General features: G+C 38.3%; 1 protein-coding gene, 1 long non-coding RNA gene and 1 pseudogene across 2 annotated transcripts in view; 1 reads left to right on the top strand and 2 right to left on the bottom strand.

Annotated features, from left to right (window-relative positions):
- LOC138899424 (uncharacterized) overlaps positions 1–7885 on the bottom strand; it is a 49747-nt gene extending 41862 nt beyond the window's left edge. Inside the window, exon 1 of the long non-coding RNA XR_011411027.1 lies at positions 7717–7885. This is a non-coding gene — a long non-coding RNA (uncharacterized lncRNA). The remainder of the gene's footprint in view (positions 1–7716) is intronic.
- Positions 3432–7702, top strand: LOC104093890 (aspartyl protease family protein 1-like; annotated as a pseudogene).
- Positions 7886–9231: 1346 nt separating the features above from the next.
- Positions 9232–11283, bottom strand: LOC104093891 (uncharacterized). The gene is made up of 3 exons (XM_009599718.4): positions 11054–11283; positions 10906–10960; positions 9232–9542 (listed from the first exon to the last, which is right to left on the bottom strand). The coding sequence occupies exons 1-3, from the start codon at positions 11152–11154 to the stop codon at positions 9435–9437; spliced, it is 264 nt and encodes an 87-aa protein (XP_009598013.1). The 5' UTR covers positions 11155–11283; the 3' UTR covers positions 9232–9434.
- Between the last annotated feature and the right edge of the window lie 4128 nt (positions 11284–15411).

Here is a 15411-nt window from a genome sequence, read left to right as displayed (position 1 = left end):
AATTCTGGACTAGTTGTTGACTCCAAAACTCCACCACAAATAACATATTCCTTCAACTAAATAAAATTCTCTTTTGTAGTCAGTGGCGGAACCAAGATTTTCATTAAGGGGATTCATAAGATAAAAAAATAAACGAATCAAGAAGTCAAGGGGTGTCATTATATAGTATATTTATATTTTTTTTTAAATTACCTAGCTCTACAGTATAATTTTCCGGTAAAGTGGTGTCGGTTGACACTCCTTTGGTGTATGTGGCTCCGCCACTATTTGTAGTGAATAAGTTGGAGACTTAGATTATTTCCTTCTCTCAGCTCTCTTTTTAATTATACCAACTTACTTTTTCATACACTCTACAATATTTTTCATACGCTACTCTACCACAGGAATACTCCTATTTATAGCTGTAAGAAGTCTTCCTTGGAATAAATTAGAAGAAAATTGGGTAATAAATTATGAGATCATGGAGAACATGGGTTAATGAAAATTAAGAGTTTATGACCACTTCTCAAGATCATGGGATAATAATGAAAATAATAAGAGATCATGATATATTATTATTTTAATATTAAAAACCCAATATTCCAGCATATTACTCACTCCGGTATACTAAAACTAATATTTTTCTTTTAGGTGTCACTTTAGCAAATTAAGAGACATTTATCATTTTCTTCCAATGTTACCATTATCATTAAGTACCCGTACTTCCTAGTCATTGCTTTGCTGACAGGTTCTTAATTACTAGTATTAGTATATGTAAAATAGAAAAATAAATTCTTAATTAATAATTTTTTAAGGGGAGCGTCAAGTAAATAATGGACTAATAAAAGTAAATGAGAAAGTAATTTGGAAAGAAGTCTAAAAGGGAAGAGGTGCCCATTTTTCATGTATGCCAGTTTGATAACATCATGGCATAGATTTGATGATTATTTGGCAATTTCAACAAATTGGGTATGAATATGACCTACAAAGTTTGTTGTAAGACTCGCTTGTTAGTAGTGAAGTTAGAATTTTTATAAGGGAATTCATCAATTTATTTTTCGAATCACCTTTGTCATTACGCTAGAAACTTTCCTTATGTCAGAGAGATTCAACAATTCATACACACATGATATTTGTTTTCACCCTTTTTACGTTGTATAATTTTTTTTATAAAATTTAATTAAACCCTCTTCACTAATGATAACTCCACCCCTGCACATTACCAGTGGTATATATGTTGAAATCAGTGGCAAAGCTTTGTTGGCCCAAGGGTGGTCAACTGATCACCATTCGCCGAAAAATTATAAGTACTACATATAAGGTAAAATATTACTTGTTATTGATTAAAAATAGACTTTGAACACCCTTGCATAGTCCACTGGCAAAGAATTTGAACACCCTTATTAAATTTCCTGGCTTCGCTGGTTGAAATTAATGACAACTAATTTTACCGATTGATTCAAATATTTGGCAAAAGAAAGTTCAGTATTTCTGCCTCTAATTAGATAGCTTTGACTTAAATTGTCATTTTGGTAGTTTATACTTCTTTAAGGGAATGAAAGAGGAGGGGAACAAATACTTAATAATTAAAAGAAGATAGGATATGAAAATATGATATTGACTCGATATAAGATGTTTGGTATACATTTGGAAGATTGACTAAAATTTTAATTCTTTTTGTACACCAGAAACTACCCGTGCCTCTCAACTTAAAGGAAAGAAAGAGAAATCGAAAGAAATCAGCAACATGTGATCAAGTCGTCTCCCACTTTTCTGCCTCAACCCGTTTTCATTTCCAATTTCACTTGCGGCAAAATAATGATAGAGCTAGAATTTTTATCAAAGAATGTCAAAATATTTTTTAAACCCACAAAGAAACCAAGAAAAATAAATATAATATTTATACATAAAAAAAAAGTTTATCTAGCTACATAATGAAATATTCGAAAAGGAGTATCAATTAACACTCCTTAAATACATGTGGCTCTACCACTGACATCAAAGATAAATGTAAATTTAGGAAGAAAAGACTCTTTTGCGTCAGTATTGTTGGCATGTTGGGCGGATTTACTGTTTAAAAAATAGAGCACGTGAACCCATGATCTCTCTATCAAACTAGGTGTTTTATGTACGCATTTTTTAGAATTGATTTAATATTATCTAATGGCCCTCATGCTCCAAAAAATTAAATATTGCATTTGGTTGAATACCGAGTTACTTACTTAGAGGAACAGAGATAAATTCTTGCTTAATACTTTCTTATCTCTTTTCGTTAGGTGTACCCATATTGTAGAAATCCTAAATCCGCCTAACAAGATAGGTATTTGGTAGCTCACTAGCAACATATAAATTAAGGTTGTTCATCACTTCTTACGAACTCAAAACTTGTGGAGGCTAATCTATTCCATTTTGTTTAGTTCAACAAAAGGTCTTGGCTAACAAAAAGAGCTTTTTTAACCAATCTTTTAAGCCAAGGTCACACTAACTCTCATGTATATCATTTTTCGATCCTATAAAAACAATCGGTAGGAATCAAACCTACGGGTTGGGTGATTTTGCTATTTAACCATGAATGCAAAAAGACTTATCGAATGAAATAAGTTTTGGTATTCCTTCTCGAGCTTTTTTCCTCCATTATTTAAGTTAGTGAGTGCATAGTCTAGGGGTGGCAAAATGGTTTAAAAAAAAATAGTTAACCATTCATATTATCCACTAAAAATGAGTTGGATAATGAACTTTTTAAAAACGGGTCAAATATGGATAAGAACCATATTATCCATTTAGAAATGAATAACCAATGGATAACTCATGGGTTTAATTTTTACATTTGTAAAACCTCAAATTGGGAGACTTTGAATTCTCCCAAAAGTGATCATATTCATGAAACCATGGATAATATGGTTACCCATGTTATCCGCCGGTTAACCTGTTTTTTATCCGTATTAAATATGGGTCAGGTCGGATAATTTATCCGTTTTTTCATTATCCGTTTTCGACCCGTCCCATATCCGACCCGCTCGTTTGCCACCCCTAGTGCATACTTTCATTATTTTTACTACTTTGTAAGTAGAAAATACAAACTTACATTGTACTTGGTAAACACAATTGCACCTCCTACTTACAAACTGACCTTGAATTCGTTTATTCTTATTGAGCATATAAAAGATACCATGCAAATACTTTTCACAAAACAAAACAGGAGAAATCATGAATGGATTAGAAACTGCAGTATCGGATCTTCTGGTAGGTAGTGCAAGTACCTAGGGGCGGAGTTAAAATGCAGAATAGGGATTCGAGCAAATCTAGTAGCTTTGGTCCAAATTTTGTATTTATCTTAAAAAATTATTGAATATATACAAATTATTAACTTAGAACCCAATAACTTAAATAAAGTAAGAATCCCAAACATGTAAGCTTCAAAACCTGACTTTGCTTCTGCCAATACCCTCCAAATGCACTTCATATCCACCAACAACATTAAACCTTGGGCCCCATTATGTGTGAACCCAAAACATGGAATCCACAATACCTTCCCCAATCAGTACTAGGTAATTGTCCAAACATCCTTGCTTTCACAAAGACTTGAACATTTTTTTTCCCTCTATCATTCTGTCATTCCCCATTTGACAATAAACTACTACAACTTGTAGTAAAGCTTCAGTTGGTGGACTCACTTTCCACCTCCTCCAGTTTCGAATTCGTCAACCCAAAATTTTCTATTCATATCTTTAATTATCACACACCCTTTTGATTCTTGGTTCTACCCTTTTTCTCTCCCTTCCTAAACATACATATATATGGACTATGTATTGTACCGCACTGTTTTTTGTTCATTTTTGTATCACTGTTCCATTGAGAATATTTTGGGGAGTTCTTTTCCCGGACTGCTGGTGGTTGAACTTGAAAGAGTTTGCTATGAAGAATGGGAAGAGAAAGTTAAGGCGAGATCAGGAATTCAACCATTGAGACGTCTTTCAGATTAAGACAAAACTGCGTAAACTATACCTTCACATTTGAGCCTGAGCCGTTAGGTTACTTTTTCTCGTTATTTCAATGGATAATTCTTGTTGTACTAGTACCTTCACGGTGCGGGTTATCGTGCTGATGGTTTTAGCTTTACAGTTGCATAATAGTGAAGCGTTTGGGACATTCGGGTTTGATATCCACCACAGGTATTCTGATCCAGTGAAAGGTATTCTGGACCCTCAAAGATTGCCCCAAAAAGGTAGTATTGAGTATTATTCAGCTTGGACTCAGCGTGATCACCGGCTAGCTGACACCGGTGATCCTACTCCGGTGTCAGTCACGTTCGCCAGAGGGGGAAACAAAACTGTTCTACTCAGTTCTCTGGGATTGTAGGTTCCTTCTTTTGCAGTTCTTCTCATGTTCTTCCTTTACTAGGACTAACTAAATGTGTTTGGTGATTTTCAGTTTGCATTATGCAAATGTGACAGTGGGTACACCCGGGCAACCATTTCTGGTGGCACTTGACACTGGCAGTGACTTATTTTGGCTACCATGTAACTGCAGCAGCTGTGCCCGTTCACTTGTGACGGGTTCTGGAAGTGTATGTCTAATTTGCATATTTATTACTTTAGGGCAGTCCCGTGCACAAGGCATCCCGCATTCACGCAGAGTCCGGAGAAGGACAGGGGAGTGATGTAAGCAACCTACCCTAATGCAAGCATTAGTGACTGCTTCCACAGCTCGAACCAGTGACATATGTCACACAGAGACAATTTTACCGTTGCTTCAAGGCTACCCTTCTTGCATATTACTTTGAAACAGTTAAATTGCGTTTCCAGTGACGGATATGGATAACTAAAAGACACTTGTTTTACTGTCCCTACTTTTGAAACAGCGTATAGATCTCAACATTTACAACCTTAATACATCCTCGACAAGCAATATTGTTCCCTGCAACAACACTCTGTGTGGACAAGGAAGACAATGTTCAGCGGCACATAGTGCATGTGATTATGTAGTTAAATATCTCTCCAATAATACCTCATCTTCAGGAGTATTGGTAGAAGACATCTTGCACTTACAAACAGATAATACTCAACAAAAAAGTGTAGAGGCACCAATTACACTGGGGTGAGTGTGATTACTTCTTGTTTCTCTTTTGAAGATATTAAGGGATCGTTTGGTAGGATGGATAAGCAAAAATAATCCTGGAATAAAAATTTAGTACCGCTTTATCCCTTGTTTGGTTACTAATCCTGAGATAAGTTATCCGAGGATTAAAAATAGTACCGGAATAATTTATACGTGTCAGAGAATGGAAAAGTAATACCAGGATAAGTTATCCTACGATAAAACAGTAAAATTGACAACCCCAGGATTAATATAACATACCAAATTTCCCTCTGTTTCAAAAAGATTGTCACTATTTCCTTATTAGTCTGTTTCAAAAAGATTGACATCTTTCAATATTTCCTTAATAAGAAGCATTTATAGCCACACAAATGTTATGACAGGTTTTAGACCACAAGTTTCAAAAGTTTTATAGCCACAGAAATGTGATGGCTTATTTAATACCATATATTTCAAAAGTCTTCCTTTCTTTATTAAAGTTTGCACCAAGTCAAATTAAGACAATTTTTTTGAAACGGAGGGAGTAATACCAGAATAACTAATATCACCAAAACTAATCCCAGAATAACTTGTTTTCAAACCACACGACCCCAAGGTTAATAACTGCACACTAGATGGTGTGAGAGAAAATGTAGTCAAATTCACTTATTGACTGCCCAACCTAAAAGCGGAGAGCTAATGCGTTCCACTTACTGAATACGGTTCAATGGCCGATCCAGGACCCCAGGATGCCAAAGACGTTCTTGCATTACACAATGCATTTTCTAATTCACTACAATCTATATTTACTAGTAGTTCTATTTCAGGTGTGGGATGAAACAAACTGGTGCATTCTTGAATGGTGCTGTGCTCCCAATGGTCTATTTGGACTTGGTATGGACAGTATATCTGTTCCTAGCATTTTGGCCAGCAAAGGTTTTGCTGCAAATTCTTTTTCCATGTGCTTTGGGGCTGATGGTATTGGAAGAATAGATTTTGGAGACAAAGGGAGTCCAGGCCAAGGAGAAACACCATTCAATCTTGAACAACCACAGTAAGCATTCACCTTGATTCACAGGGTTCAGCATTTTGATTCTGTTTCAAGCTTGATTATATATGATGTGGGAATTCAAACTAAATATGTGTTTCCTTCCTCTTCTCTCTCTGGATGCAGCCAAACTTATAATATTAGCTTCACAGGAATAACTGTGGGAACTAAGAACATTGATGTAGATTTCACAGCCATATTTGACACTGGTACCTCATTCACATACTTAAATGATCCACCTTACAGAGTCATTACAGAGAATGTGAGTCCGGAGAAAAGGCAGATATATATATATATATATATATATATATATATATATATATATGTGAAAAACCACTAAAATTTCAATAAATATTAAATTCTGAACCCATAATTCAAAAGTACAATAAGTTGAAGTAAGAACTTTAAAGGTTGAATACATCAAGTTCAAACACTAGATCCGTCTCCGGCCAGGAGTTGGATGTATGATCACTAGTTGGAGACTTTGTTGTGTATATTTGACAACTAAAAATATTTGGTATATTTGGCAGTTTAATTCCCAGGCACAAGAGCAACGTATTCAACCTACCGCCCAACTTCCTTTTGAGTACTGTTATGGCGTAAGGTTAAACCAGCCTCTATAATCTTTGTTTGTATTCTTTCAGTTAATTCCTTATAAACTCTCAGAACTTAACACTGTCTATACAGTGCAAATCAGACTACCTTTGGAAATCCTGATGTAAATTTGATAATGAAAGGTGGCGACCAGTTTTATCTTTTTGATCCAATCATAACATTGTCATTTCCGGTAAGATGGTTTCTGCTCTTAGTAGGTTAGAGTATTCTCTATTATAATTTTCTAATTACCTCCTTAATCCTCAGGACGGATCCAAGGCATATTGTTTAGCTGTTGTCAAAAGTGGGGATGTCAACATCATTGGACGTGAGTATCTATTAACTAGTAATTCTGTTTATTTCTGCAATTAAGGAACTAAAGATCTTACCAATACCAAGTGGTAAGAAGATTTTAAGTTTTTGTTTTCATCTATATACAAAATGAAAGAAATAACAGTAATACAAGGACCCCTTTGCAGAAAATTTTATGACTGCCTACCTGATGGTGTTTGATCGGGAAAAGATGGTTTTGGGCTGGAAGCCATCTGATTGTGAGTTTATATCCCACCTTTAACATAAGATATATACTCAACCTTAAACAGAAGGCGATTTCCAAAAACAGTTCAAGTTCCTTTTTCAGGTTATGATTCTAAAGAATCCAAAAGTACTACTCTGCCAATCAACAAGCAAAAGCCTACTGAAGCGTCTATTCCTACCAATGTGGGGCCCGAGGCCACCAGAGGAAACGGAAATGGCACTGCTAGGACAACTCCAGCTTTTCCATCATCTACACTTACAGGAAACCATGGAACACAGTTGAATTCCTTCTTTTGCACGCTAGTGATGACTATGTTTTCCACTTTTAGCTATTATTTGATTATTATTTCTTCATGAAGCATCTCTTTACCCCTGTATTATAGTGACCTCTGTTTAATTGGTCGAATAGAAACTTCGAAGTGTCAAAACACACCATTTTCCCGTACTACAATCTCTTTTTCTTTTTTATTTTAATTTATAACAATGAAGGGGAGCCTTGGAGTAATTGGTAAAGTTGTTGCCGTGTGAACAGGAGGTCACGGGTTCAAGCCGTGGAAACAGCCTCTTGCAGAAATGCAGGGTAAGGCTGCGTACAATAGACACTTGTGGTCCGGCCATTTCCCCGGACCCTGCGCATAGCGGGAGCTTAGTGCACCGGGCTACCCTTTTTTTTTTTTTTTTAATTTACAACAATGGCATCCTGACCAATTTGCTCAAACCTCAACTAGTACGCTTGGTATCTGTTACTTCCCACCAGCAGAGGTACCAAGTAACTCCGTCCAGCAATGTTTAGCAATGTTTAGGCAGATCAGAAGAAATCACCTAACTTTTTTGTCTCTACTGAGATTTGAACTCATTGACCATACTACAGTATCGTTTTGTAATCAGTATTTGTTAATAAATTTCTTTTATTTTCACACACCTTTCAAGTACAAACTTGATTAGTAATAAAAAATTATGAGCTTACGTTAAGTGAACAACATCAAGATTCAAAGAAATGGAGGATGAAGCGTAAGAGTGACACGGTTCAAAAGATGTTTGTACTCTCGTTCATAGGCAGTAGAAAGAGTCTTTTTGTTGTACAAAAACTGGAATCTAGCAGCATTATTTCCTTTTCTCAAAACGTTGTTTCCAATTGTTTCACAAAAGCAATATACTTTTGTTTGCAGATAATATATGTTCTGGAAGGAGTCCTATGTAGTCAATATATAGGAAGAGTTGAGACGTAACCATGTAGGGGAGGCATAAAGTATGATAGTCCTAATACATACTGCATAATCAACTACCAACGCAATTTGCATCTTTAACTGCCACTTCAAGATTTGAAGGACAAAATTCTCTCAAGGTTTTAGAGTTGCAACACCAAATCTACTGATTTCACTTGATAAGCAGCACTTTAACGGCAACGCATATTCCTTTTAGATTTCACTTGATAACAGCACTAACGGCAACACGTATTCATTCTCTGTGTTATATCTACTATCCCTATGTCAAAGTACACGGAAATTTGAAAGGCTTGGATGCAGCCTCTTTAATTCTAGATAAAATGCTAACAGGAAGATGCACATATGAAAATAACGGGTAGTGTCAACAATTGCTCCTTCTATAAGTATTCTAAGGCCAATACTCAAGCAACCTCAATTATGTTCCAGAGTGCACACGTATAACCAGTCAACGATTAATATGTGAGCTCTAGAAAACACTGATATTATGCTTATTAATTTTAAAAAGAACCTAATGACAGTAAACTGAAGTTTATGCCCTGTGTTCCAAATGCCAAGACAATTCATGAACTCAAGGCTAACAGCATTCATCAAAACATATAAACCACGAGGTTTTATTAGTCCTATGTTTCAGATGCTTATGAAAAACACAACCTCTTGGCTCTTGCAATGCAAAAAAATGATTTGCACAAACGACCTCATGAAAAGAGATATTTGAAATTTGGTAATGAGATAAAGCTTGGGAAAAAAATAGAAATTAGCCTCTTCTAGGTATTACTAATCAAGGAGAAGCACTTCTTATTAGTCTCATTGATAAGTACAGATCGCTACAACTAGAACTGCAGTCAAGAAAAGGTTGACATAATAAAGAGGTACAACTGAGTAAACTCACATAATCTATTCGAACATCTTCCATCAGATAATGAGCTCCCTCGCTGTTTGTCAGTGGATAGTCTTAAGAACTACCTCTTTGATCATCATGTTTTTTTATTAGGCAGATCACCAGCACCATTAGAATTCAATGCATCATCAGTCTCAATAATCTTGCCATCTGTTGGTACAAGACGAGGGACCCCATCGACTATCTAATTAAACACAAGGAAGAAACATAAGCAAATGACAAACTTGACTAACAACAAAATGTAAAGCGTGAAGTCAAATACAAAAGCTCCAGTTGATATGACATAAGTGTCCTCTTAATTTTCTTTGTTTGTACGGATTATATCTTGAGGAAAATGTTCTCAAATCAATATTTTTCACTGATTTGACTGGAAATAACTTTCTACTGAAAGTGAAGGCAAGTAATTTCCTCAGATTTCCAAACTCTTAAAGTTATCTTTCCTTTTGAATAATTAAACAATTAAATATTACTCATTCCCTTTCCTGGACTCTTTATTAAGCAGTTTGATTTCATTGTCTACACTCCAGCCATCCCTATCCTAACCCCTCACCTTCCTTACAAATGTGTTTCTTTTCATTTGCTTTGCCGTAGAAATTGTCTTTATCAGGTTTCTTTCCCAATTAGATAACATAATTTTTTTCCCTTCTTTTCTTCTCTTTCCTAGTTGTTCAAAATAGTTTAGGCAAACATACTCAGACATTGATTAAACAGTAGGAATGGGCAAGGAATAAAATTATTCTCAAAATTAATATATTGATTAAATGGAGAAACATGGACAATAAGGATTCATATAGCCGACGCCAACTAGTTTGGGATAGAGGCGTAGTTGTTGTAAAAGATATATTGATCGATTATACATCATAGTAACCTGCCTAAGAAAGTTTCGCAAAGCATAGCTAGCGCCCAGACTAGATAAAGGAGGAAGATTGCAGTATGGTAAAGAACTAAAGATAGTCTAACTATAACAAAGCTATGAACATGGATAAAAATTATTTACGTAGAGGATCCCAGCTAATTTAATGGTGAAAACTTAACCACACATGTTGTTTACACCAAATCAGTAAATGCAGGACTTATGTCTTTCACACACATAAACATCACATATTATGGTTAATTGATACTAGTAAGGTTATATTGTTTGGTTTGGTGTAAACATTGGTTGCCGCCTGTGAGTAAGTATTTACTCTAATTTATCCTCCGGTTTCCGAGCTTGAGGAACAATAATAATAGCCAAGATTGTACAAAATTGCACTCGTTGACAGAATATTTTCAGTAATTTAGGAGCCTAGGAGCAACAATAAAGTTGTCTCCATGTGACCTATAGGTCACGGGTTCGAGCACTAGAATCAGCCACTAATGTTTCATTAGGGTAGGCTGTCTACATCACGCCCCATGGTGTGCGGCCCTTTACCCGGACCCTGCGTGAATGCAGGATGCTTTGTGCACCAGGCTGCCCTTAATATTAAGAGTAAACAATAGGACACAGAGGAAATGAAATTCAATTATCAAAAACAATTTAGTAATTCAATGCAACACAAATCACTCACCGGATAAGAAACACCAATGGCATCACTGATTAGAGAATTCGTCTTCTCACAAAGCCTTCAACAGAGTTAAAATAAAAAACTACTAAACACATTCTGAGTTCAGAAAAAGAAAAATAATTTCCAATAAGTAAAAATTATGGGAACTTACCTTAAAGGTTGTTTTGAAAGTGGACAGACCAGATATTCTAATAGTGTTTTGTTAATCCCGCCCGTTCCATCTTTTAGAAGTATTCTTCCGAATCTCACCATTTTTTAGTTTTTCCTGCAAAATTTGATTCCGGCACTGGGGTTTGATATGGTGAGTTAAGAAGAACTGGGGCGGGTCAAGATTAGCGGGTAAGAAACGGGTCAGCTTCATTGTTGAGGTTAATAAGAAAATCTTTATTGAAGAGTGGTTTACAATCACTATTGATTAGAAAGCATTGTTTAGTGTTTTTAAATTATATATACACTATATATTAAATTACAGTGATAATGTAAAATAAAAAATTAAATATTCTACCGTATAACTAATACTAATACTTTTTATATGTTGACTTTGTGCATAAGGTGCGTGGTCAATAAAGTAGGTTGATAGCCGGAAGTTTCGGCTTTGAATTTCAACGGACACAAAAATATTAGTAGCTGTGATTTCTTTCAATCTGTTCAATCCTTGATATAGAGTTACTTGGTACCTGTTGCGGATGAGTCTCCTGAAATTAGTTGAGGTGCGTGCAAGTTGGCTCGGATACGACGATTATCAAAAAAGAAATTATGTTAACTTTTTTCTCTTTCTTTTAGTTTATTTTTAACAGGAAGACTGAAAATTTTATTGATTACTTCTGATTTAGACCTTCAAAATAGCTGGTTAATAATCAGCTTGCTAGGTTTCTTTCAATCCATTTTAGTCCAAACCTTAGACGGGTCAATTTGGGTTAAATCTATTTTAATCTTTCCTTAGTTATATCAGTCATGTAATCTGTCAAATTTTAAATAAATTAGGCTTCTTCTTTAGTTAGACAGGGAATCCCCCAACAGCCCTTAGAAAGATGTCAGAGATCAAAATATAGTCCGAGAAGGAATCTTTTCATATTGGTGTTTCGATTATTGAAGAAAAATGAAGGTAACAACTCAGTTCAATAGTAATGTTACGCGACGCCTTCCTGAAGTTCCTTGGAAGGGCGACGTAAGGCTAGGCAATCGATGTCAGTACGGTTGCTATCCGCCAACTGAGGTCCCCTCCGTACGCTAGACTAGATTGTCAGTGCCGTACGGGAAAACCAATGTCATGAGCAATTGAAAGATAGCAGAAAAGAGAATTGAGAATGAAAGAAAGTTTGATTGCATTGAATGAAAGCTATTACAGAAAACAAGACGGTGTCGGGGGGAAGAGACACCAGTACAGAGAATTGTTTGCTTGCTTTGTCCCCCTTAATAATGCTTAAAAAAATAAACCAAAGTTACATGACTAGACCTATGAAAGCTGAAAAATCACACTTAAAGAAAATGCAGCAAAACTACTCTATATTTACAATAAAAAGGACTTAGTCTTCTACAAAGCAGCAGCAAGTCCGTTGGCAGCAACTTTGTCTTTAGCATCAGGGTCTGCGCGCGCGGTGCTGTTGGCTTTTGCCTGTGGCTGGGCGCTGGAGATGGCTATCGGTGGGGCGACAGAGGCACATGCGCGCTTGTCACTTGGAGCTGCCGAGACCACGGGGCCGACCGTGGCGACGGGCGTTGGGAGGCTGGCCAGGACGCCACGGGGCGCGTCCAAGGGATCATGGGGCATGGCTGGAAAGCCGCCCATGACATTCTCCCCCACCTGAGTTGGCGACGTCCTCGGCGCCTTCCTTGCAAGGTAATCATCAATCAGGCTCTTGTAGGCTTTGAGGTTTGTTCCCCTCTCCCAAGTATTCTCCTCTGCATCACATCCCTGCCATTTCACCAAGAACTCCTGGTGATCTTTTCTTGAGGCGTGAATCACTCAATCATCAAGAATAGCTTCAGCATGCCTTTTCCTGGTTGAATTAGGGCCTCGAATACTTGGTATTGTGAGTTGGCTTCGTGAAGGATCCTCCATATCTTCCCGAAAAGGTTTCAGGAGACTGACATGGAAAACAGGATGGATTTTCCACCAAGCTGGGGTATCCACCCGGTATGCAACTTTCCCAATGCGCCTTTCAATGGACAAGGGTCCAATATATTTTTGCAATAGGCGAGGGTCATGGACCCCTGCAAACAAGTACCGCTTTGGGATTTTGACCATCACTTTGTCTCCCACCTGGTATTCCACAAAGCGGCGATTCTGATCAGCATGCCTCTTCATCCGCTTTTGGGCTTTGACAAGATAGCTCCGCACTATCTCCAAATTTTGCTTCCATTCTTTTGAGAAGCTAGCAGCCCGAGGAGATTTTGACATGTTTGGTGCGTTCACTGTGTGTGGGAGTAGCGGTTGCTGTCCGGTAACAATTTCAAAAGCGCTTTTGTTGGTACTTGAGCTCTTTTGTGAATTGAAACACAGTTGAGCAGCATCCAGAAGCTTCACCCAATTCTTCTGCGATCCGGTCACAAAGTGCCGGAGATATTCCTCTAGCATGCCATTGAATCGCTCCGTCTGGCCATCAGATTGCGGATGAAAACTTGAGCTATGACTCAATTTTGACCCGAGGCACTTAAAGAGTTGGGTCCAAAAATTGCTAGTGAAGCGTGAGTCGCGATCACTAACAATGTCTTTAGGTAAGCCCCAATACTTGACGACATGAGAGAAGAATAGTCGAGCTGTATCTTCTGCTGATATATATTGTGGGGCTGCTATAAAGGTAGCATACTTGGAAAACCGATCCACCACAACCAAGATAGTTGTGAGATCTCCGACCTTGGGCAATCCGGTGATGAAGTCCAGGGAAACGCTTTCCCAAGGTCTTTTTGGTACAGCTAGTGGTTCCAAGAGCCCTGCCTGCGTCAAGCGGTCTGACTTATCTTTTTGGCATACTAGACAAGTCTTCACATACTGAGCGACGTCATCGACCATTTGAGGCCAATAATATGCACGGCGAAGTAATGCCATGGTGCGTTCCTCGCCGGGATGACCGGCCCACAAAGTATCGTGGCATTCTGCAAGAAGAGTCCGTCGCAGATCTCCTCCTTTAGGAACATAAAGTCGGTTCCCTTTCACCTTCAGGAACCCATCTTCGGTGTAGAACTGGCGAGTCTTGCCCTGTCCTACCAAATCAACCAAATACTGTGCAGCAGGATCCTTAATGAGTAGATCCTGTATCTGGTCTTTTATGGTGGTGGTTACTTCGCTTCCCTTTAGGGCGGCGAGTACGCACATCGATGCTAGATCAGCTCTCCGACTGAGTGCATCAGCAATATGATTGGTCTTTCCACTTCGGTACTCCAGGTTGAAGTGAAATTCCGCTAGGAGTTCCTGCCACCTAGCCTGTCATCCATTCAACTTTGGCTGGGTCATGAAATGGCTAACGGCTGTGTTGTCTGTCTTGACCACGAAAGGGGCTCCCAGTAGATAATGCCTCCAAAGGCGTAAGCAATGAACGACAGCCAATAATTCTTTCTCATGGGCGGCATAGCGCCGCTCTGCATCCTTCAGTTTCCGGCTCTCGTACGCTACGGGATGCCCTTCTTGTAGCAATACTCCACCAAGTGCATAGTCGGAGGCATCCGTTTGCACTTCGAATGGCTTGGCCAAGTCAGGGAGGGCCAAGACTGGGCTACTAGACATAGCCATCTTCAATGCGTCGAAGGCCTCTGCCCGCTTGGGGCCCCAATCCCACGGGGTGGCCTTCTTGAGAAGTTCTGTCAGCGGCACTGCAATGAGGGAGTAACTTTTCACAAACCGCCGATAGAAGTTGCATAGGCCAAGGAACGACCTCAAGGCATGTATATCCTTAGGAGGCGGCCATTCTGTAATGGCCTGAATCTTCTGCTGGTCCATCTTGATCCTCCCTTCCTCGATGACATGTCCGAGGAAGTCAATTTGTTTCTGAGCAAAGGAGCACTTGGATAGCTTCGCATATAATTCGTGCTCCCGCAATCGGGCTAGGACCTTCCGCAAATGCTCCAGGTGTTCTTCTAGTGTCTGGCTATATACCACAATGTCATCCAAATAAACCACGACGAATTCATCAATGTATTCTCGGAAGACTTGGTTCATCAAGGTGCAAAATGTGGCTGGCGTGTTAGTCAAGCCAAAGGGCATAACCAGGAAGTCGTACGACCCATATCTTGTCACACAGGTCATCTTGTGCTCATCACCATCGGCAATCCGAACTTGCCAATAACCTGTCCTCAGGTCTATTTTGGTGAATACCGTCGCACCACCCAGTCTATCAAACAAGTCTGCCATTAGCGGAATAGGGTACTTGTTTTTCACGGTGATTTTGTTTAGAGCCCGGTAATCCACGCAGAGTCGCAAACTACCATCATGTTTCTTTTGGAATAGCACAGGGGACCCGTATGGGGACTTAGAGGGCACAATGATCCCTGTGTCTAGCATTTCCGTCAATT

This window comes from Nicotiana tomentosiformis, chromosome 9, assembly GCF_000390325.3.
Source record: "Nicotiana tomentosiformis chromosome 9, ASM39032v3, whole genome shotgun sequence".
Lineage (NCBI taxonomy): Eukaryota > Viridiplantae > Streptophyta > Magnoliopsida > Solanales > Solanaceae > Nicotiana > Nicotiana tomentosiformis.
This window is presented reverse-complemented; position numbering and strand designations above follow the sequence as displayed.

Coding starts and splice junctions, on each gene's coding strand:
- LOC104093891 (XM_009599718.4), bottom strand. CDS start 11,154: ATGGTGAGATTCGGAAGAATACTTCTAAAAGATGGAACGGGCGGGATT. Junction 10,961..11,053: donor CTTTCAAAACAACCTTTAAG/GTAAGTTCCCAT, acceptor ACTCTGTTGAAG/GCTTTGTGAGAAGACGAATT. Junction 9,543..10,905: donor CCATTGGTGTTTCTTATCCG/GTGAGTGATTTG, acceptor GTGTTTAATTAG/ATAGTCGATGGGGTCCCTCG.